This window comes from Colobus angolensis, unplaced genomic scaffold (assembly GCF_000951035.1).
Source record: "Colobus angolensis palliatus isolate OR3802 unplaced genomic scaffold, Cang.pa_1.0 Scaffold320, whole genome shotgun sequence".
In the NCBI taxonomy this organism is placed as follows: domain Eukaryota; kingdom Metazoa; phylum Chordata; class Mammalia; order Primates; family Cercopithecidae; genus Colobus; species Colobus angolensis.
The window spans coordinates 3,326,015-3,350,786 of record NW_012116489.1 but is presented as its reverse complement, the minus strand read 5'-3'; the positions used below and the strand labels follow the sequence as shown (position 1 = coordinate 3,350,786).

Sequence of the window (24,772 nt, the reverse complement as noted above, 5' to 3'; positions counted from 1 at the left end):
CATACCTTAGTGTCAAAGCAGATTCTGAAGATTGGTTGTATGTAAGGGAGGAGGGAGAGGGAAAAATTTCATTTTAGAGCAACTAGGAATAAGTCTATTTTATAAAATATATAGTTTTAAAACGTTTAAAAGCAAAATGATGCTGGAGGGTTCTGGTGCAAATTTTGAAGAGAAATATTTTCCAAATAGCTATATTGCTTAACACTTGGGAAAAGATTGACAAAATAAAGAACTAAGTGTGAAAGTATTGGGAGAAGAAGGCAAGTTAAAAAGCTGAAAGCCTCAGGAAGGCTTTCAGGAAGGTACAAAAATGGCAAGTGCTAAGGGAAAACACGGTATTAAAATGTGAGCGGTGTCTTAGAGATCTGAGTCAGGAACTGTAAGAAAGTGGTGAGCAGAAGTTAGAATGAATGCATGTGAGAAAGCATAGACTAGGCAAGTTACCCCCTTACAAGTAAATGGAAAAGTGAAAGAGTAAAGCAAAGCAAGAAATGTGGCCATCGTGAAGAACTGACCTAAAACAGTAACAGTGACTCAAAAGGATAGGGAGGATAAATACTGAGTGTGAAGAGGCTGAGTAGCATGTAACGTGGTAATGATGAGTTGTCAACTTGTCACTCTATTATTAAAATAAAATTCTATCAACAGAAACATTGTAAAGAATAGATAAATATGAGGTAGAATTGTTTGCTCTAAGACATAAAACAAGAACAGGCTTTTTTCCTTAATAAAGATTATGGTTTATCTGATATACCATGCTCCATCAGCTTTGCTATCACTGATCTGTTGATCATACTCAAGTCAGCACTAGAAACCCTTCAACTTCCAGACTGCATTCCCAGAAGGTTGCAGTGCCAGGCTTTGGGGATTAGAAAGCAGGCTTGAACTGGAATGAAAGGAACATGCACTGAATGAAAGGAACTGGCAGTTCAGGTTTCCTGGAGCTTCTCCTGGAGCCCACTCATTCTAGACAGAATCTCAGTTTTAAATCATGTAGAGCTCCATTTAAAACAGCAACAGTGACAGCAGGCAACCACTTAGAATTCAGTGCATTCAGTGAGTTTTCAATAGTTTGGGAAGTTTCTATCTAGTGATTGATTCCTGTCAAGAACTTGGCCGTTTTCATAAATAATTGTATGAAAAATAAAATGTCACCTCTGCTTCTGCCACTTAGAGAGAGCTAATTACACCATCTGCGATTCAGATATGATCACACTTACCAGAATAATCACGGGGACAGATACAAGTATATCTTCCTATTTCATTGAGACATGTAGCCTCATTCTTGCAGGGATCTGAAGCACATTCATCCACTTCCAAGTCGCAGTGTCTGCCTTGATATCCTGGGACACAGAAGCAGGAGTAGCCATCAATTCCATCCTGGCACATGGCCCCATTTTGGCAAGGGCTGGAAGCACACTCATCGTGATCTATCTCACAGAATCTTCCAGTATATCCAGCAGGGCAGATGCAGACAGGATAAATAGGGTCCTGATGGCAAATACCTCCATGTTGGCAGGAGTCCTTGCCACAGGAACCAATGGTAGTTTCACATGTTGTCCCACTGTACCCAGGAGGACATTTGCACAGAAAGCTCCTTTCTCCTGGGGTGTTCACACAAGTGGCACTTCCTTGACAGGGATTGGAGAAGCAAGGGTCTTTCATGTTGTCACAGTCTTTGTCCACATTATTGGCTGTGCCTGAACAAGAACAGTCATTGTCTTTTGAAAAACCTTTGCATGTAGAATTGTTTTGGCAAGAATTTGAGAGGCACCTGGTGTTGTTTTTATTGCAAAAGGAATCTGCAAGGAAATAAAAAATAACAAGATTAAATTTATAAATAATTGAGGACAAAATTAAAAATCTTTCTTTGTGACCTTTGTGCTGCCTCAACCAAACTCATTAATAAAATACATAGTTGGCTGCATCCTAATGAAAAAACTATGTCATATTCATTATTATACCTAGCACATTGTATGTACTTCCAGTGAGCAATGCAATAATTTTCATAGTGATAATACCTTCAGAGCAAGACTTAAATGGACACAGAAAAAATTATAGGATTATTTTAATTATAATTGAAATTTTGTTCCCAGAGAAATTACCATAGAGAATTTTGTTTCCTGCTTTAACAGAAGACTTATACACAGGATAGTAAATTTTACTGGATGTAGAGTTTAATTGCTATTTTCAGACCAAATTATATAGGCTGCAAAATTGTTTCCTTGCAGTAAAGTTTGCCATCTACTGGCTATTACAAGAAATTCTACCACAGTGAGTTTCAGACTTTTTGTTTTCCCTCTTTTCCTTTCTTTTTTCTTTTTAAGAGCAACAGAACTCCTTCAAGGAAAATGTCATGAGGAAAATTTCAAATGCACACAATTGGAAAGTAGATCTGCTCAGAAGAAGCAGGGGAAGGTCCCTTGCAGCCCAGTCAGACCAGTCTCCTGCCTCCCCTAGAGACACCTCCAAGGAGCTGGGGTTTGAGACCAGCAATTTGAAAACCTCTGCATAAGAGAAAAGAAAATATTTTATACAGTTACTATAAGCAATTATTTCTATATTTGTATTAAGTATTTCTAGGGCTAAAATAAGGTTTTTTTGTCTGCTGAGAAGTAAAAAGAAGTTTGGCCAGTTTTAAAGAAGATGAAGACTCAAATAATAGTAAATATATTTCTTGTGTGTGTGTGTGTGTGTGTGTGTATGCATCTGTGTGTATGTATTTTCTAATAATTAAATTGACTTGGAAAACAGCCACATTGGTAATTTAGTTTCATTATGAGGCCGAGTATGTTTATTTAGAACAATGAAACAGTGCAAGGTGCAAGACTTTCAGGGAAGAGCATGTTAATTTCTCTATTTTAAGTAATATTTGTTCCTTTGTCCTTGATAGTTCTACTGCACTTTTCTATGAAACAGGTAATTCTCTAATTTAAAATCATCAATCAAGGATCTGAAAGTTGTATTCAGTGGATTTTATTATCAATCTTTTCATTGACTTTTCTATTTAGCAATCATAGGAGATTTACCAGTGAGTCAGGATAACGCAGTGGAAAGGGGCAACAGATGGGTATCAGGCCTGCTCTGCCTCTCCTAGCCTTGGTTTCTTTTTTTTTTTTTTGTAAGAATTAAGTCACTAAATTTAAATGCTTTGCAGACACATCGTAAGTGTTTGATAAATGCTAGCTCTTACTTTTATAAGATGTTGAGAAATAGTTTTGAGTTCTTGATAGAAAATTTACTGAACAAGTGCAAAACATAGCAATAAAAATAATTAAAAAGGTACAAGTCACTATTTTCACTGAAGGAATTTTATTTTAAGAAAGAAAATTAAACAAAACAAACAAACAAACAAAAAAAAACACGAGTACCCTTACATAGAAAGCCTAACAATGGACTAATTCAAGACGCCAACTATGTCCTTCCTGTAAATTACCTGGGAATGGTCGGGATCAGACAAAGATAATCATGAAATTGAGTTAAAAAGGTTCTTTTCCCCAACTCCCTTGTTTTTTGCAAGAAAATCTTTAACATCTGATTATACATTTTTAAATTATTTATTATTATTATTATTTTGAGACAGAGTCTTGCTCTGTCACCCAGGCTGGAGTACAGTGGCATGATCTCAGCTCACTGCAACCTCCATCTCCCAGGCTCAAGTGATTCTCCTGCCTCAGCCTCCCAAGTAGCTGGAATGACAGGAGCCCACCACCATGCCCAGTTAATTTTCTGTATTTTAGTAGAGATGGGGATTTCACCATGTTGCCCCCAGGGTGGTCTCGAACTCCTGAGCTCAGGCAATCTGCCCGCCTCAGCCACCCAGGCCTCCCAAAGTGCTAGGATTACAGGCTTGAGCCACAGTCCCCGGCCTCTATAAATTTCGAGTACCATTTAAATGCTTGGCTCAGCAAAATGTTAGCTATGAAATTAGAGTTGTGATTACGACTTAGTTGTTCAGAGGATCTGCTGTATCTTTGCATTGTGCTCCATATCTATTTATTTATAACAAGTGCTCAGCATACATTTCTTGAGTATTAACTGTCAAAGCCATCTTTCTTACCTTAATGGTTTCTTTATGTAAAACTATGTATATGTATATGCGCACATATATATATTTAAATGTATGATTATTGATCCTTGATCTTTTTCAAAATTCTATTTAAATATCCTCTTATCATCAGTATGCTCAGTCTTTTCTTAAGATTTACTAACTTATTTCTCTTCCTAGCTCTCTAATTATATCTGTCTCTAGATCTCATTTTAACGATATTAATATCAAGAATTAAATGTATCCTTTGTCAGCAGAAGGAAAGGAAGGAGGCATAGATAGAACTCCTATTATTGCTCATATCTGGGTTAAAATAGCAATTTTTAATATGCCTCGTATTTAGCTAGATAAACACTCCTCAACGTATCCTCGCTAATATATATGAAGTTATTTGGGAATTTGTTCATTGTTTTGGAACATGTATATTTCTGGTATTTTTTTCCTCAAACTGTTGAGACAGACAGGGACTTGTGGAAGTTGCTGCTAGGGATAGGAAGAGAATATGTCACCTGTGGTATGGAGTAATGTTTTTTTCAATATACATGGTTGGCATTACTTGAAAAAAATGGAGTAATTTTCTAAACATGTGAAGGCACAGTTTTTACATTTTAATTCTATAGTTATCTATATTTAGCCTATGTTTACCTAAATAATCAGAGCAGAATAGAGGAACTGTGAACATGAAATTTGATATTTCCAAAAAACCGAATGAATGGTGTCTTATATTGTTTCACCTAGAAGACTGACGATTTAATAAATATTTGCTATGCTTTGCTAATGAAATGTAATCAGAATGAAATAGGAGGTATAAACAATGCTATTGGAGATAGAACTGTCAAAATTTCCAGGTCTAAGAATGATAATTTATGAGAATAAAGTGGTTTGCTGAATTCTCTTTAGCCTGGCTTTCTGCAGAGAATGAAATTTAGTTCCAGGATTGGCGTGTGGAGGGAGGCGGTGCAGGAGGGGCATATCTTTAATCAGCACATAGCCAAAATGGCTTGCACATGGTAAGACAGTCAATAGAAATGTGTTGAATAATGAATGAGTGAGCAAGGAAACCTGAATTCTCATTTAAGCCTTGCTGTGAAATTCTTACTTTGACCTCTTTTGATAAAATCAAGCAGAACAAATCATCAGTTAAATCACTTACTTTGATGTACAGTGTGATAGAATCCACATGGAGCAGTTAAAATAAGAAGTAGATGGGCTCCTTTAAGACCATTTTTCCTTTGTATTCCTATGGTATATGTGGTCTTAAATACTAAATTGAGGCCAATTTAATATAGTCAGAAGAGGACATTTTTATGGTAGACAGAGATTTAAATTTTGATTCTAGTATTTACCATCCCTGTGACTTTAAGAAAAAACATTGTCACTGAGCCTCAGTGTCCTGATTACTAAAGAAAATGATGTGGAGCCATATATATAGTGGATAAGCACATGAAGTTTGGTGCCTGGGTTTAAATCCTGGCTCTGTCACGTACTAAGTCTATGAGTTTTATCAAGATAATATCCCTGTGCCTCAGTTTCCATTTTTGTAAAAATGGCACCTATCTCATAGAGTTGTTATAAAGGGTTAAATTAATGATCATAAAATGCCTAACAGGGCTTGGCACAGAGTCAGCATTATCAATCATCATTGTTGTTTTTATTACTATTAGGAATAAAAGAGATAACATACATAAAGTTCCTTGTAAGAATCAAGCATAAAGTAGTTTTTTAAAAAACACTCTTTGCTTTTTCTTTCAATGCAGGGTCCAAAGTACATTTATCTTGTTACTTGTCTATTGACTAGCAGAGTACCATGTACATAGTTGGTGCTTAGTAAATGCATATTTAATGAATGAATAAATTCAAGAAAATGAAACTATATCATATTGGAAAAAGAGTTTTGGGAGTTCTAAGAAATGCAAGTTTATCACCAGCACACGTTCTCTGAGAATCATACCTAATAATCTGGGCAGGTTTCCATCATCATCAACCACAATTAATACTCATGCAAACTCCTTGAAACATGACTTTTTTCCTCCAGGTGAGAAGATTGGTTTTGGCCAAAATTCATTGGCATCACCTGTATCTCAATATCCCTATTCTACTATTAGCTCCTCTTTAGAAGGCCAGTGGCCTCAGTGAGAAAGTTTTCCATTAACATATTTTAAATCCCCTGTATCTGATAGGCACATTGCTATTTGCTTTTATATATGATTTCTGATCATTAGCATCATCACAGATGAAATCCGGTCTTGCCGGTTCAAAGGTTTCTTTTTCTCTCAAAGCATCCCCATGAGAATCAGAGCTTCTGGGTCCTCCTTTACACAGTCTACACACCTAAGCACAGGGTCTGGCTTGGATCAGGTCTTGGGCGTTAGGGTTAGGTAGGGTAAGGGACCAAATGCACGTTCCTCAGGCTGCAATCATACACATTTACCTCATAGAAGATGCCCTGTCCTTTGTCATCCTTAGAACATGACTAAATGATGTAAGTTGTGAAGGTCATTTTTACTGTCAATCATGAAAAATTTTAATGAGAATCTAATTATGTTCCTTTGAGATTACATTTATTTAAAGCTAATCAGGCCTGAAATCACTGACCTTATCATAATCTATGTATATTTTAATAACGACGGGCTTTTGAATGACCCCTTTTACTGTGGAATAGACTTATATTTTACTAGTTTCTTTGCCTGTAGCAAATTGAAATTCTCACAGTAAAGCTAAAAATGTTCTGAACAAAGAGGAAAAAGTTTTTTCCCGCTCCATAAAGCCATGTTTTGAAGAACTGATCAACGATCAACAGATATAATTTCAATGTGAATTGTACAATGATAGTGCAGGAAAATTTAGCTACACAACACTTTCGTTCTAAAAGCAGATCCAAAAGTTTTCATATCTCTACTAGAGACTTATCAGTGTGCTAAGTTTTATTATATACAATGTTAAAAAAAAGTGACATTTGTAAAATAAATGAAAACAGCCCTTCGAACCCTAGTTCATTCCATTGTACATCAAAATAGTATTGGCACTCAATATAAGAATGAAAATAATTAGAATAATCTAAGTTTTCAATGTTATTTTTGATATTATAAAAATATCTCCAATTTATTGGTTCCTTTCATAACTCTTGTGTTTCATTTAATCCCTATAGAAAAATTATGGGATTGGAGGTATTACATCCATTTTATAAATATGAAATTGAGTTTCAGGAATGTCAAATAACTTCCCCAAGGTTGTGCATCTAATATGTGCTAGGTCAGGATGCCCAGAGTTGAATACATTTATGTGAATAAAATCCAAATGAAAAGAAAGAGTCATAAAAAGAAACATCTAAAACATTATCTAGATTGGCATTTTCTAAACATGAATGTTCATATGAACTGCTGAGGATCTTGTTAACCTTGCAGATTCAGGAGGAGTGGGGCCTCAGACTTGGCATTTCTGATAAGCTCCTAAGTAATACTGATGCTGTTGGTCCACATACTATACTTAAATAGCAAGCATCTATACCAGTGCTGTCTAATGGAAGTATAATGTGAGCTACATATGGAATGTTAAGTCTTCTGCAGCCACGTTAACAACGAAAAACAAACAGGTAAATTAATTTTAAATATTTAACCAAATATGTATAAAGCATTATATTTCAATATGTAATTTGTATAAAAAGTATTATTATTATTATTTGAGACAGAGTCTCACTCTGTCACCCAGGCTGGAGTGTAGTGGCGGCGATCTCGGCTCACTGCAACCCTCTGCCTCCTGGGTTCAAGGTATTCTCATGCCTCAGCCTCCCAAGTAGCTGGAATTCCAGAGATGTGCCACCCTGCCCAGCTAATTTTTTCTATTTTTAGTAGAGATGGGGCTTGTCTTGAACTCCTGGCTTCAAGTGATCTGTCTGCCTCAGCCTTGCAACGTGCTAGGATTACAGGCGTGAGCCACCATACCTGGCCGGTGTAAAAATTATTGATGAAATATTTACACTTTTTAACATTAAGCCTTTGAAATACTCTGTGTATTTTACACTTATAGCACACTTAACTCTAGTCACTTTTCAAGTGCTCAGAAGCCTTATGTGATTAACGGCTACTGTATTGGATAGTGCAGCGCTCAACAGTTTTCTCACATTTTTGTAGAGAACTAAAGTCTAGAAAAATAACGTGTGGTTATGAGTAAGATATTATTCCTCCAGAATTTAAATTATCTTCTTTATGACATTCTTCTCATAGTAGCCATGAATAAAAATATCTCGAAATACTTTCTGAGAGTTTAACTGTGATATATATTGAAATTGTTAGCAGTCCAATGCAAGGCATGCTTTTCCCATTAATCCTCTTCATATTTTTACATGCTCCTTGACCTCCTGGCCTGAGCAGCAACAGAATTTATCATTGTTAAGACACAATTTAATACTTATCTATATGCATCCTAAAGTGTTCTTCATGCCATATATGAAGACTTGTCCTTACAATTAGCAAACAAACTCCTTAAGTTCAGGAACTATAACATATGCTTTTCAGTATGCCTGTATGCATGAGGTATGTATTTGGTTTTGATAACATTTTGAATACCACCTTCTAATAGTAAAATAAATATATGATGATTGCATGCTTTTCTGATTCATTGGTTTTATCCCAGGGAAATTTGTTTCACTCACTCTATGGCTCACTATGCTTGAACAAAGAGAGAACGATTTGTTTCTGTCAGGTGACTTGAAGTTGTGGATCAAATTTGGGGAAAACCCAGGTTACTGTGGTTACTGGATAACTTGGAAGTCATCATGAACATATTTTTTATTTTCTTTTTATTCAGCTAAAAGCCCCATGGCAATGAGCGCAACAACTACGATGTCATTGTGCCTTTGGTCTGGATAAGATTTTTCAAGAGTTTGTGAATGGCTCCTTGCCCAGTGTGTTCTGGCACATGCTGTTCTGAGCAGTGCCTTGGTGAATACAGACATGCCTCAGCTCATGTGCACAGCCCCATGGCACACATGGAGAATGGGTCTTGATCTCCCAGGGATCTATTTGGCAAACTCTACCCCAGAAGGCTATGGCAAGTGATTATGTAATGAATTCTGAGGCTTCATTGCAGAGCACAAAACACCAGGGAAATAGGAAGAGCTTGTACTGTTTGAAATCAGAGGGAAGGAGATGCATGGTTCCTGACATCCTTCTGAGAGTTGAAAGAGAATATCTGATATTTTGAATTGACAGTTTAACTGAATAGAAAAGAACAAAAGTATAAAGATAGTTCCTATTGTAGAAAATACATGAGACATCATACCTTAAATGAAATCATTCTTGCACATATATGGCCATTTCAAATCAATTAATTTAACTAATAGTTTAATAATAATGTTTTACTTGATATGATAATTTAGTTTTAAAAATAAATCCCATATACTATTCAACATTGTATATCTCTATAGTATACAGAATAGAATAATTAATAACTCACTATTAAACTCAACCAAGCAAGCTTGATCTCCATCTTCCTCTGTTTAACTACTTAACTAAATTTAAGCCTTCCATCTTTCTTTCTCTTGAAAAATTGTATCCTGCCTTCTACCATCTACTCCTGTACCACATCCCTGTCATAAATTCCCCTTGATCTTTCACTTATAAGGGCTCTTGAAGGATGCTTGTGTATGAAAGGGAGGCCTTTGCTTTTTTCTATGTCAGTTTTTATGATACTAAAATTTAATAAATTCAAAAAAATTACTAAACTTCTCCATGTAACACCTAGTGAATTATAAGTCAAATAGGGACCATGTCTATTCTGGGGTACACGGAATAGCCTAATAAAGGATGAGTATTCAGGATCCATTAGTTAGAGTAGGAAAAGCTCCATCTGTCAGGGAGCCCAACAGGTGAAATAATAGTGTATATGAAGTATTAGTAAAGCAAGAACCCTTGAGTGATCTATGTCAGAGTGAACACACTTTCTCATGAGGACTATTTACGGTTTTCCAATTTTTGGTGAATACTATAAAATACATATCTTTAAGACTATTTCAATTTCCTGTGTAGAAATAAAGTAAGGATGCTATCAAGTATTTCCTGAAGTAAAGGAGCCTAAGAGCTGATCGGCTAAGGCCAGGTCTTTATAGAATAATTAACCATTTAATCTTTACAAAATAAAAGCAAGATTTTAAGCCTTTCATCAAATAAGCCAACTAATATTCATCCTCCAAGAGGATGCTAATCCTGTGGGATAAAAGGGGTTAAGAGGCCCTTAAAGAATCTGTTTACCTCAGGTCTATTTCTAAAGCACCCTATCATGTTGTTATAGAAACCACTTGCGGCTAAAAATCTCCCATCATGATTATTGCTATAGTAACCACCAAAAGACAAGAAGCCAGTTTTTCACCCATTTGCCATCATCTCCCCCTGCCCAAGATAGTTTTGTTTCTGAATCCTCCTATGTTGCTGGAAACACAGGGGAAAAAAGAGTAAACAAATTAAATGGGTGAGAAAAAAAGAAAGAGAGAAATGATGACACATTACAAGCAATAAACTGATCCTGAACATTTTGTTTACATTCAGAGAGAAAAGAAATTGTAATTATATAGACAAACTAGTTTTTAAATTGGTGACCAAATCTCTTTATTTCCATTGTTTGAACTTATATGTATTAATAAAGTATATTTTCAAATAGGAGAATATTTTTAAAATATTCTCCCCCCCCCTTTTTTTTTTGAGATGGAATCTCTCTCACTCAGGCTGGGGTGCAGTGGCGTGATCTCGGCTCACTGAAACCTCCGCCTCCCAGGTTCAGGCGATTCTCCTGCGTCAGCCTCCCAAGTAGCTGAAATTATGGTGCACACCATGCTCGGCTAATTTTTTTTGTATTTTTAGTAGAGACAGGGTTTCACTATGTTGGCCAGGCTGCTCTTGAACTCCTGACCTCGTGATCTGCCCACCTCAGCCTCCCAAAATTATCCTATTTTTAAAGTCATCATTGAGCATTTTAGAGAATTTCCCAATAATATACCTTTGTTTAATATTGTCTCTTTTAGTGTAAATTAAGGTGATTTTCCTATAATCATTTATTAGAAGATATTATCAGGTCCTAATACAGTCTCATATTTAAAGTCAACTTTTGATTATCATTTGCTTATAATGAGAACATTCAAAAACTTCTCTTTGAAACATATAATACATTGCTGTTAACTCCAGTCATCCTCCTTTTCAACAGAACACCAGAACTTATCCTCCTGTTTAACTGTAACTTTGCACCCATTGGCCAATCTCTCCTATCCCCCCTTGTTCCCTAACCTCCCCATCTTCTGGCAAGTACTATTCCACTCTCTACTTCTATGAGAACTACTTTTTAGATTCCATATGTGAGTGAAATCATGAGCTATCTGTCTTCCCGTGCCTGACTTATTTTACTTAACATAATGTCGTCCAGGTTCATCCATGTTGCTGGAAATGACAGCATTTTATTGTTTTATGACTGAATAATATTCCCTTGTGATAGAAAGGTAATTTTTAAATCCATTTATCCATTGATGAGCATTTAGGTTGATTCCATTTTGGTTATTGTGAATGGTACTACAGTAAACATAGGAGTGCAGATATCTCTCATAAGTACCTACTTCATTTCCTTTGGATGTATACACAGTAGTGGGATTGCTGGATCATATGGTAGTTCTATTTTTATTTTTTGAGGAAACTCCAAACTAGTAATATTTTCCAAAATGACTGTACTCATTTATATTCCCACCAGCAGAGCGCAAATTTTCTCTTTTTTCCATATCCTCACCAACACTTTTTATCTTTTGATTTTTTGACAGTGGTCATTCTAATTGGAATGAGGTGAAAATTTCTGTCATCTTGATTTGCCTTTCCCTGATGATTTCTGATGTTGAACATCTTTTTTTCATATATCTGTTGGCCACTTGTATGTCTTTTTTTGAGAAATGTCTACTCAAGTCTTTTGCTCATTTTTTGATGGGTTTAACTTTTGTTGTTGGTGTTGAGCTTCTTATATATTTTGGATATTAACCCCTTATTAGATGTACAGTTTTCAAATATTTTTCTCATTCTATAGGTTGCCTCTTTGCCCTATTGACTATTCCTTTTGCTGTGCAGAAACTTTTTAGTTTGATGGAATCCTATTTGTCTATATTTGCTTTTGTTGCTTGGACTTTTGAGGTTTTATTAAAAAAAAAAAAAAATCCTTACCTAGACCAATGTCACGGAGCTTTCCCCTATGTTTTCTTTTAGTAGTTTCATTTCAGGTCTTATGTTTAAGTCTTTAATCAATTTTGAGTTGATTTTTGTAGATGGTGAGAGATAGGAGTCTAGTTTCATTGTTCTGTATGTGGATATGCAGTTTACCCAGTTCCATTTATTGAAAAGGCTGTCCTTTCCCCATTGTCTATACTTGGCACCGTTGTCAAAAATCAGTGGGTCATAGATGCAGGGATTTATTTCTGGGCTCTCTATTCGGTTCACTAGTTTACGTGTCTATTTTTATGCCATTTACCATGCTGTTTTGGTTACTATAGCCTTTTGGTATATTTTGAAGTCAGGTCATGTGATGTTTCCAACCTTGTTATTTTTGCTCAAGATTGCTTTGGTAATTTGAGGCCTTTTGTGGTTGCATACAAATTTGAGGATTTTTTTTTTTTTTCTTATTTTGGGAAGATTGTCATTGGTTCTTTTTTTGGTTGTTTGTTTTTTTGTTTTTTGTTTAGTTTTGCTTATTTTTTTGAGGAGGAGTCTCACTCTGTCGCCCAGGCTGGAGTGCAAAGGCGTGATCTCGGCTCACTGCAACCACCACCTCCCAGGTTCAAGTGACTGTCCTGCCTCTGCCTCCCCAGTAGCTGGGATTACAGGTGCCTGTCACCATACTAAGCTAAGTTTTGTATTTTTAGTAGAGATGGGGTTTCACCATGTTGGTCAGGCTGGTCTCGAACTCCTGACCTCAGATGATTCACCCACCTCGGCCTCCCAAAGTGCTGGGATTACAGGCGTGAGCCACCGCGCCCCACCTGTCATTGGTATTTTGATAGAGATGTCACTGAATCTGTAGCTGCAGAGGTGTACATTGGGTTGTATGGACATTTTAACAATATTATTTCTTCTGATCCATGAACATGAGATATATGTGTCTTCTTCAGTTTCCTCAATGTTTTTTAGTTTTCATTGTAGAGATCTTTCACCTCCTTTGTTAAATTTATTACTAGGCATTCTGGTTTTTTTTTTTTTTCTTTTTTGTAGCTGTTGTAAGTGAAATTGCTTTCTTGCTTTCTTTTCAGACAATTCACTATTGGTGTATAGAAACGTCACTGATTTTTGCATGTTGATTTTACATCTTGAAACTTTACTGAGCTTGTTTATTAATTTTCATGGTGTTTTGGTGAAGTCATTGGGGTATTCTCCATATAATATCATGGTATCTGTAAATGGAGACAGTTTGCTTCAATGAATTTTAAAGTTTGAATGTGACATTAAATTTTGACACTATTTTGTGTAAAAATGGCATGTATAAATTAAACCAAACATAATTACTTTTTTGTTTTCTTGTCTCAGACTTCATCTCTTAATATTCACTTTGTGTATTAATAACAAGCAAATTTCATAGTTGGAGTTTATGGTGCTTTGGTTCTTATATTCCAACAGACACATATAAAAATCTTGACTTTGAAGTAGTTTAAAATCAGAGTTTTGAACCAAAGCTCATGTGATGAAGATATGATGCAAGAATGATGATGGCAATGATGTTTAAAACCCCTGCACCCCAGTGAAGATCTTAGATATATCTAGGGTTACTTCTTAAACCAAAACCTATAGCAATGATGCATTGAGTAGAAAAAACATTGTTGTAAATAAAAGGCTAATCTTCAAAAGTATGAAGTCAGAATAAGCTTTATACATGGCTATTGACCTCAATTCACCTCTAAGACTATCCTTTTAGAATGTTAGTGTAAGAAACAATTGTTACATTTTAAACATTTTATCTGAAAAGAAATAATTTAAATTATTCAATTAAGTGTTGGCCATTTTCAGGATACTGAATTCACCCAAAACAAAAATAAAAATGCATCTAGTCACTCAAATTCGAGCAAGTTACTTTAATAAACTGAACAACTCAACTCATTGCACCTGAAGGTTATTTTTAATTAAGCACATTATTTAGGAAAGTCTAAACAAATATGTGGAAGTTGATACAAACACTTCTTTGCTTCAGTTCGTTGACTTTGTTTGGATATTTATATTCATGAAGTATAATTTCACTCTTAGAGAGTCTATATGAATGCAAAAATTAGATGTCGTTTCTGATACTTTTCTCCACACGTGTGGATTTTTGTACCCCTCAGCATGTTTTGCTTTCCATCTGTTTATTTTAGTTTTATGCAGGCACAGCTTTGCAGCTGAGTGAAAGAAATTGTCTGAAACTGTGTCTTTGGCTGAATTGTGTTGACATAGCATTTATAGTCAACCCCAAGCTTTTCCGAAATTTGTTATGATGAGATAATAAATAGTTCATATGTGTAAAATAGTGCTTAACACAAAGACACACAGGAAATATTTAATGCCTTTCTGTGAAACCAAACTAGTTTGGCCATTGCGATGGAATGACAGGGTAGCTAGTACAAGACTTGCCCTCCTGATGTAAACAACTAAAAAAAAGGTAGGAAATAAATGAGGTTTCTATTTTTGGGAACTGAGCACTGTTAGTGCAGAACTATGATTTTTGCTAGACGTGAAACACACCTGAATACAACAGCAATCTCCTGGGATTTGGATTTGGAATTGCTTTTGTGCTGTGGGCAGAGTACAATGAGATGAGCAGCAATGTTTCTGAGTTGAAGGGGATGAGGTCAGAGTCATAGGCAGCAGAAGCAACTAGAGTGTATAGATAGGCCAGAGCACCAGAGAAGAAACAGCCACTCAGAGGATGGGCTCGAAAGACTCATTAATCATCATGGGTCTTTGAGGGGCCTTGCAGATATCATCTGCTGAGAGATTGAGAGATAAACAAAAATGTCAAATATTAGAGAGTTGGAGTTCCAGCTCAGCCGGTATGGAGAGACATGACACTAAACATCTCAAGCATTGAGAAACCAGAAAGGCCTTTCTTTAGGAGTAAAGACCACACTATACAGAGAGAAAGATGTCATACATTCAAAAACAAAATAAAAGCATTCAAAGAATAAAATCAAGATTTACAGGGAAAAAACGTATTTTAGCTGCCTGCCAGAACAAAATTCCAAATCATTTAAAGGAAGCTAACATAATTAGGAACACCTTTAATTATCATCTGAAAGTCCAATATACTATAAAAATTAGATCTGAGAAGCAGAAAAGTATAACCTATAATCAAGAAAAAAGTAGTCAATATAAATAAATACTGGAATGACATAACTATTGAAATTAGCATGCAAGAACTTAATATTTTTCAAGGACTTAAATAAAAGAATAAATATGAGTAAACAATGAGAAAACTTTGCAGAGAAATGAAAACTATAAGAAGGACTCAATGAGAATTTCAGAATTGAAAAGTAAAATATGTGAAATTAAGAATATTCTTGATGGGCTGAAGAGTACATTGGAATCAGAGAAGGAAGGATTCACATATCTGAAGACAATTAACACAAATTACATAATCTGAAGAATGGAAAGAAAAAATATTTCAAAAAACTGCAGAGAGCTGCAGTGATCTGTGGGATAATTCCAAGTAGGTTCCCATATAATTACAGTACCAGAGGGAGAGGAGAAAAAGAACAGGGAGGAAAAATATTTTGAATTAATAATGGTCAAATATTTCCCAAATTTGGTGGAAGATGTCAACTTACAGATCCAAGAACCTTAGCAAATCTTTTTTTTTATTTTAATTTTTTTATTATACTTTAAGTTCTAGGGTACATGTGCACAACGTGCAGGTTTGTTACATATGTATACATGTGCCATGTTGGTGTGCTGCACCCATTAACTTGTCATTTACATTAGGTATATCTCCTAATGCTAACCCTCCCCGCTCCCCCAACCCCACAACAGGCCCTGGTGTGTGATGTTCCCCTTGCTGTGTCCAAGTGTTCTCATTAGCAAATCTTAATCAGGGTTAATACAAGAAAAATTATACCTAAGCACATTTTAGTAAGACATGGCCTCTGTGCTTTGAAAGCTTATCCTCTCCTGGGAGAGAGAGGGGGATACAAATAAATAAGATAAGGTAGGAAGTCCTAGAGATGTTTACGCAGTGTTGAGGAGCCCAAGGGCACAAGAAACAGTGAAGAGGCAACAGGGGGAGTTTATTTAAATTGTTTTTGAAGACCGGATTGAGAGGAAGAAACAGGTGATTTCATGAAGAAAATTGTTTTTCAAGTTATAAAACTTGAAGTTATATCTTTTATAGGATTTTAGCAGAAAGTCATAGAAGTAGATATAATTTTTGTTTCTGAATTCTTATGTAAATGTATATTTATTAATATATATAGTTTTAATATATGCATGTGTATAAATATAAGCACATGTACACATATTTACATATATATAACATATATAATTGTAATTTATCCGACTGCCATCTACTGAGGTGTCAGGTGGTGTATATATATTTTCTTAAGTAACTGGCATGGAAAACTCTAAAGTAACATCAATATGAACCTCTTATAGAGGGGAAAAGATTTACTGAATATATTAGTCTGTTCTCACACTGCTAATAAAGACATCCCCGAGACTGGGTAATTTATAAAGGAGAGAGGTTTAATTGTCTCACAGTTCTGCATGCTGGGGAGGCCTTGGGAAACTTACAGTTGTGGCAGAAGGGGAAACAAACATGTCCTTTTTCACATGGCATCAGCAAGAAGTGCCAAACAAAAGGGGGAAGAGCTCCTTATAAAATCGTCAGATCTCCTGAGAACTCATTCACTTTCATGAGAACAGCAGCATGCAGGTAACTGGCCCTGTATGATTCAATTACCTCCCACTGGCTCCTTCCCATGACACGTGGGGATTATGGGAACTACAATTCAAGATGAGATTTCGGTGGAGACAGCCAAACCATATCATTGAGTGTAGTACACCCTTTATTAAGAAGCAGAAGCAGAAACGTAATTATTATCCTGGATTATCTGACTCCAAAGTTCATACTCTTTCCTCTATATCAGCCTCTCTTTCTATCACTAGTCATATAACTATAAACAAGTTGCTTTATTTACTTTAGCCTTAGTTTCACAAATATAGAATAAGGATAGTAAAAAGTTTTCCAAGTTGGTCTCTGAACTAAATAAAAAGTTAGTAAAATGCTTCTAGCATAGAGCATGACACTTCCAGGAAGATCAATTAATTATACATTCACTTCTATTCCCTCTCACTTCCAATTTCCCAAATGGAGTATGTGCCCTGTAGGGTAGAGAAAGTACCTTATTCTTTCCTGTAGTTCCTCTGCCCATCACAGAGCCTGGCTTATAAAGTTGCCTAAATATGTTTGATGAAGGCAGACAAGTCTATACTGATTGGAGTTAAATAATGTAAGACCAATTCATTATGATTCTACTCTAACCTTGTTGACACTGATTATCAGAATGTCTGAAATTAAGACTATTCGGAGGACTAACATATTGATAGTATATATAGTTCCTTAAGGAGAAGTCTTCAATAATTTGCATGGATTTACATCAATATTTTGTCAATAAAGGATTTGTTCTGTGTCATGCTACAAAATAAGAGCAACAAAAAGAATTGTTTTTGTAGATATAATTCATCTGCTTTACAAACAGTCTCTTTTCCGAGAAAATTATTGTTTCCAAAATTTGATCTGAATTTGTAAATGTATGGGGTCTTGATTTTACATTGGCTTATGCATGCATATTATTTTTCTTGTACTTACTAGTTTTTTTTTTTTTTTTTTTTTTTGAGACGGAGTCTTGTAGTCTTGCTGTATTGCCCAGGCTGGAGTGCAGCAGCACGATCTTGGTTCACTGCAAGGTCCGCCTCCCGGGTTCATGCCATCCTACTGCCTCAGCCTCCCGTGTAGCTGGGACGACAGGTGCCTGCCACCACGCCCGGCTAATTTTTTGCATTTTTAGTAGAGATGAGGTTTCACTGTGTTAGTCAGGATGGTCTTGATCTCCTGACCTCATGATCTGCCCGCCTCAGCCTCCCAAAGTGCTGGGATTACAGGTGTGAGCCACCATGCCCAGCCATAAATTTCTCTAAATATGTGGATTTCAGTGTTATACTTATGGAAGTAGGACAGCAACAGAAGAAACGAAAGGAGAAAAGAATGCAGAATCAATTAAACAGAAGGTGTTATGTTAGTCCACATACCAACCAGAAACTCTGTGTGTGCGTGTGTGTGTGTGTGAGCAAAGACATAGTAAGACAGTCAAATTCAAAGATCTTCTGTAAAAGACCACAGTAGTCTAATGAACAAACTATGAAATGTGAATAATACATAGGAATAGAACAATCTGGCCTGTTCATCTCTTGTGCAATTGTGAATTATTTATATAAATATACATACTCACACTGATGAATATATGTGAGTATAAACATATAAAATGTGTGTCATTGTGTGTATATCTGTGTATATATGATTTACAGTATATACATACAACATATATACATATACATGTTTGTGTATAAACATATATACTGTATATTTTTATATACCTGCATATATAAATGTATGTATATATACCCACATATATACATATATGTAGATACTGTAAATCCTATATGTACACAAAAACACACATATATTTTATATGTTTATAAATTTTTGTTTTTGATTTATTTGTTTACATAAAAGCATTTGTTATATTGTGAAATGCTAAACATATATAGGGAATGATTTTTAGTAATAATCACTATTATCATAACAGTCCATATTTATCAAGGACCTATTAAGCCAGACATTTTAAATTTTAATCCTCATGACACAACTAAGAAATAAATCTTATTATTCTCTCTCTTTTACAAAAATATATGCTAAAGCATCATCACTATCATTACAGTAAAAATGACATTCATGAATGTAGGCAACATTTATTAAGTCCAAACTGTTTACCAGCACTTTTAAAATTTTTTTATATAGATTAGTTCATTTAATCTTCATAATAATCTTACAATGTACAACCTATCATCATTCCTGTTTTGTAGATGATAAATAGTAGAACAGAGAGGTTTTGTTTCTGAACTTTTATTTTAGATACAGGGAGTACATGTGCAGTTTTGTTACGTGGGAATATTCCGTGATACTGAGGACTGGAGTAAGAATCCCATCACCTAGGTAGTGAGTATAGTACCCAATAGGTAACTTTTAGCCCATGCCCCTCCACCCCAAGTAGTCCACAGTGTCTATTATTCCCATATTTATGTCCTTGCATGCTTAATGTTTAGCTCCTACTTATAAGTGAGAAAATTCAGTATTTTATTTTCTATTTCCGCATTCATTTGCTTAGGATTATGGCCTCCAGCTCCATCCATGTTGCTGCAAATAATGTGATTTCATTTTTTATTGCTTTGTAGTATTCCATGGTATATACATACCCATTTTATTCATCCTATCTACCATCAATGGGTACTTGGGTTGATTCCATGTATTTACTATTGTGAATAGTGAAGCAATGAACATACAAGTGCATATGTATCTCTTTAGTAGACTGATCTATTTTCTTTGGGGTGTTTACCCAGTAATGAGATTGCTGGGTTAAATGGTAGTTTGAACAGAGAGTTTAAGTAACTTGTTCAAGGTCACATAGCTAATAAGTGGAAGGGCCAGGGAGAGAGAGAATCTGGAATGTTCCCAAGTTATATAGTTAAGTTATAATGGACCAGAGCCTGCTGTGAGCCTTGGGGTTCTGACCTACTGCATCATAATACCTCCAGTACTAATACATTAATGAGTAACTTATCATCCACAACTGTAAATCATCTATCCATCAGTGATAATGGACATTTCTGTTCCTTGTTTTTTGGTTTTAAAATAATTTAAACAAAATGAGAAAATTACTTATTGAACATCAAGAGTGATAGAATGTGGCTATTATTTTAGTTACTTTCAAGCTGAACTTCTCTCTGCTCTCACAGTTCCTGCATTTTCTCTAATTTTAAAGTGTACATTTCAGTCTCCCTCTTTACACTCAAGACCTCAGTGGCCAAAACCATAACTTATTTCCTTTGTATCATACCCAAAGCCTTTGCATGCTGTTTGGCAAACATTACTTTGTTAATAAATATTCATTAAACTTAACTGAATTTCATATGTAAACCCCTTTAATCCTGTCCAAACAAGCTAGAAAACAGCTTTTAACATCCTCATTCACAGTTGTAAAAACCAGTAACTGGAGAAGTAATTTGCTCAAGGTTTTAGTTGCTTAGAAATACGTCTGAAGCTTGAACTCTGCATACTGATTCTTAGTCTAAAGTTTTACTATCAGTTATATGAGAACTTAGTAAGTTCTAATGCAAGCAAAAAGTGCTTAATAAATGTTAGTTGATTTTTGCCTACAGATACCACTTGTATTCAAAATATATTTGAATAGAACAAATAAAATAAAGGTAAAAAGATCTAAATTTTCAGATATAACACTTGTTTTTACTGTAAGAGGGAAAAATGGTCAGGCCACACAAATCGACTTCTTTTTTCAGTGTGCTGCTAAGAAACACAACTAATAACATGATGTGACTAGAATACAGATCATTCTGTTGAGTTGTAATAGCTAATTGCATTGGCCCTGCTTTAGAAATGAGCACCTGTGGGCTTTTGTTCACTGTGAAAATGACTGTAGAAGTCAAGAAAGCACAGACAGAGGCCCCTCTCTACTTGACCTTGGATGTTTACATCATGCCTTTCTGTGTAATTTTCTTTTTGGTGCAAGTGAATTTTCAGCAAAGGACCAATTTTTCTCTCTTCTTTGATCCTTGTCCCTTGAGGTTTCTGTGTCTAAGTCTTGCTCTCAGCACAAAATTATCTTCCCAGAATCTAACTGCTCCACATAACACTCCACTACAATCCTAAGCTTGCCACCCAATGGATATGACAGCCTTTTTGCCTTTGAGTATATATTCCATCTCAGTGCAGTACTTTCAGTTTTCTGCTCAGCCTGGACTGTTTACTGTGGAGTAAGTTCTTCCTTCCAAAGTATAATAGAAAACCCAAAATTTAGGACAGGAAATACGCCTTCATTATCAAAATGATACTCATTCCTGATACTTCAAATATCTTCTCTTTGTTTTCTCCTAATTTATCCTTATTATTGGCTGAACTGTTTTCACGACTTTTCTTCTTTTGACCATTCAATTTCCCTGCAACCACCTGGGACCCACCCATTCTCCTACATTTTGGACTTTACAACTTGCAATTCAGCAATTTGAATCTCTGTTTCTGAAGTGTCCAGCAGCTGCTGGCCAGCTGCTTCCTCTGAAACATGTCCATAAATGCCCCCTACCCTGCTTCCTTTCCTGGATCTGACCTATTCCTCTGCTTACATTCCTTGGTGCTGTTCGTCTTCAGGCACTCTTTACCAATATTAAGACTGAACACTATACTTCCTTTTCCCCACCTACCATCCATCCTTCGTTTCACTCCTTATAATTCTGTAACAAAGATATTCCCAGAATTGAACCTGATAATGTTGCAGGCTTACTCAGTTCTTGCTTTTTTGTGTTTTTTTTTTTTTTCAATTAGATCACAAATATCAGTTTCCAAAGTGAGTAATTTATCAACTACATTATGTAGATCTTTTTGTATTACATTCTTTACAATATAAAGAATAGAGGGATTGCAAGAACTCCTTGCAATTTGGGAAAATATTCACAGGGATTGAAGGTATTTGAATAGTTTTAAGCTCAAGAAGAACGTAAAGTGCTCATGTGCAGTTAATATTGATTATCAAGACTTTAAGGAGGTGACTGCAAGTATCAAATAGTTATTCAGGTGTTGTACTGGTTAATCCAAGATAAATGTTGTAAAAGGATGCTCATAAAAAAATTATAGATTATTAGCAGTCATCTGCATAATTATTTCTCTTCTCTCTATATGTATATATAAATAATATTTTGTCATATTATTCCAAAAAATCCTTTTAGAAAATACAGTTAATTATACATTCTTATATCTACTTCAGACATTCTAATTCATTGTATCATTACATAATTTTTTTGGAACATATATGTATTCTCTATTTTAATAGCACCTAATAGCTATCCTCATTCCTGAAATTATAGACTGTTGATTCATTAACAAATATGTTTATACACTTGACTCCCATGTACTGAACACCAACAAGGATAATTATAGGATAGTATTAAAATTACATTACAAATAGACTCTACATAGAAAGAAACTTAAATTATTTAAGAAATTACCATAAATATTGGAGACTATGTTTTAGAAACCACATAAAGTTCCCCAGTGACCTGGGAAGCATACAGCAAAGTTAGATATCAGGATTCAGAGCAGGACGTAAAAACCAACTCTAAGTATTTTAAGTAGAAATAAATTTAGTATTAAGAATAAGATGCAAATGGCATCCCTGGAATGAATGGAAGAATGGACTCTACAGGGGCTTCCAGAAATGACTGCCAGAACACTACAGAACTAACTCTCAGGCTGAAACTGGAATTGTTGAGTACAAAACACAAGGTCATAGCTATGATCCAAGGATTAGGACTGCCTCTGTGTCACTGCCACCATTGCCATGGTCCCTGAACATTCACTAAGCAAGTGAATGAACACTGGTGAATGGGGAGGGTTGGCATTGCTTTTGTCAAAACTGCCTCTTGACACTTAGGTAGCTAGAGAGTGGACAATGGAATGCTGTTGCCAAGATCCTCATGTCATCATAACTACGCAAGCCTGTGGATGTGGCCAAAAGAGGAAAATGATTTCCACTTCACTTCTGCCTCCCAAGTGTTTTTAATTGGTGAAACCTAATTTATGTGTAGAACTCTACTTCAAGGAAAGTGAGAAATGTAGTTTTAGCCTTCCAGAATCTACAATATAGAAAACCACATAGGTAGAGGGTGGGATGAAGGCTGAGCAAGATACCATAGTGTCTACCACAGAGGCATCTAGATAAAGTCCTCTAACTTTAGATGAAGAATATGAAAATCATAGAGGTTAAGTGAGAATATGCCTGAACCAAGACATACATTTACCTTTCCTGAACACATGCCACTTCTACTCATAGATGTGTCCTCCCTAGATGTGGAAAAACATTTAATGTTATTCAAAATCAAAATCAATATGTTTTGAAATGTAACCACTAGAAAGTCAAATATATAATTGCATTTGACTTATGTTAAAAAATTAGACAATAATCTTATTAAAGGGTATGTTACATTCCATTTTTGAGAGATGTGCTATGAGGATTTTAGGGAAGAACTGTTTCAGTTAGTATTTATAATGACCTAGAATTACCTAGTACTTTCTGACCCACCAATAGTATTACCACATATCAATACATAGCTTCTCCATTTAGTGAAGGCATAAGGAAGATTTGTTGAAAGATCTTTAGAGTATTACTCCTCCATTTATCCAAAACACAAAGTCTAATTTAAAATGTTATGCTTTTATTTTATATATGGCACCTCTCTCTGTCACCTAGGGTGGCATGCAATGGTATGATCATAACTCATTACAACCTCAAACTCCTGGGCTCAAGCTACACTCCTGCCTCAGCCTCCCGAGTAGCTGGAACTACAGGCACACATCAACAGCGCCAGTTTCAATGCATGTTTTCAACAGCATTTTTTCCAAATACACAATATTCTCTTTTAATGTTAGAATGAAAATAAATTTATGTATTAGATAAAGGCAAACTAGACATGTGAAATCTAAAGTGGCTTATTTAGATTTGATTCAAGGAAAGCATGAGTCAAAAGATCTGAATTTTAGTTTTGATTTTATCATCAATCTAGCTAGGACAAGTCGCTTATTTTTTTCAGGGTCTGAATTTCATGACATTTGACTTTGAGATGCCTTGACACTTAATAGACTTGTTGGGGAGAGTAAAGCTAGATGGTAGACAATTTTAAACAATGTCAAAAGCTAGATACAGTTATCAGATGGCACATTTATTTGTTATTTTTATATTCTACTGCTACTAGTAATAACTCCTTTACTTCAGAGTAAAAATAAACAGAAAAAATGAACAAGATCTTTTCATTAAGAATAATTGGCCTCTTCATTTGAGCCTGGGTCTTATTTTAGCAAATAACTGATAATGGAAAAGTAGAATGGCTGGAAACCAAGTTGATGACACACAAAATGCTTATACTTAGTACAGCTTCATTGAAGATGAGACATTGAGGAAATATGTGTGATTTGTGGGTGCCTTGGGAAAGTATCTTGAACTATTAAAGAGAACTTGACATACCTTCTTACTTCACTTCAGTTGCATAAAGGAGTATTTAGTTTCACGAATGTGTTTGTTTTTTCTGATTTTAATTTGACGTGGTTTCTAACACCAGCAGATTTTAGCCCAAGCTGACCTAAAGGGGCTCTTGTGTCCCAAGTTAATATTTCCCCACATTTTGCCATGAGATCTTGTCTTACAGTCTTTTATCGATTTTATGACATAAATATTATTCTTTGACCAACTTTATTCTGAATTTTCTATTCTTTATTTTGTCAATTACTCTATCTGAGACAATTGAGCAGACTCAGACTTCACTCCTAACATTTAGCTCACCATTGTAGGCTTTACCTTCCATTTTTTTGCCCCATCTTGTGTATATTAGCCCGTTTTAGGTCTTTATATTG

The 24,772-nt window shown here is 35.3% G+C and overlaps 1 protein-coding gene across 5 annotated transcripts in view; it reads right to left on the bottom strand.

Annotated features, from left to right (window-relative positions):
- Positions 1 to 24,772, bottom strand: part of CRB1 (crumbs family member 1, photoreceptor morphogenesis associated) — a 243,070-nt gene that overhangs the window by 112,567 nt on the left and 105,731 nt on the right. For 3 of the 5 annotated variants that reach the window (XM_011951613.1, XM_011951616.1, XM_011951614.1), the window contains exon 2: positions 1,221 to 1,802. In XM_011951613.1, the coding sequence (XP_011807003.1) occupies positions 1,221 to 1,802 (582 nt within the window). Of the gene's footprint in view, positions 1 to 1,220; positions 1,807 to 23,166; positions 23,210 to 24,772 lie in introns of those variants that run through there. The other 2 variants (XM_011951615.1, XM_011951617.1) reach the window with 2 other exon arrangements.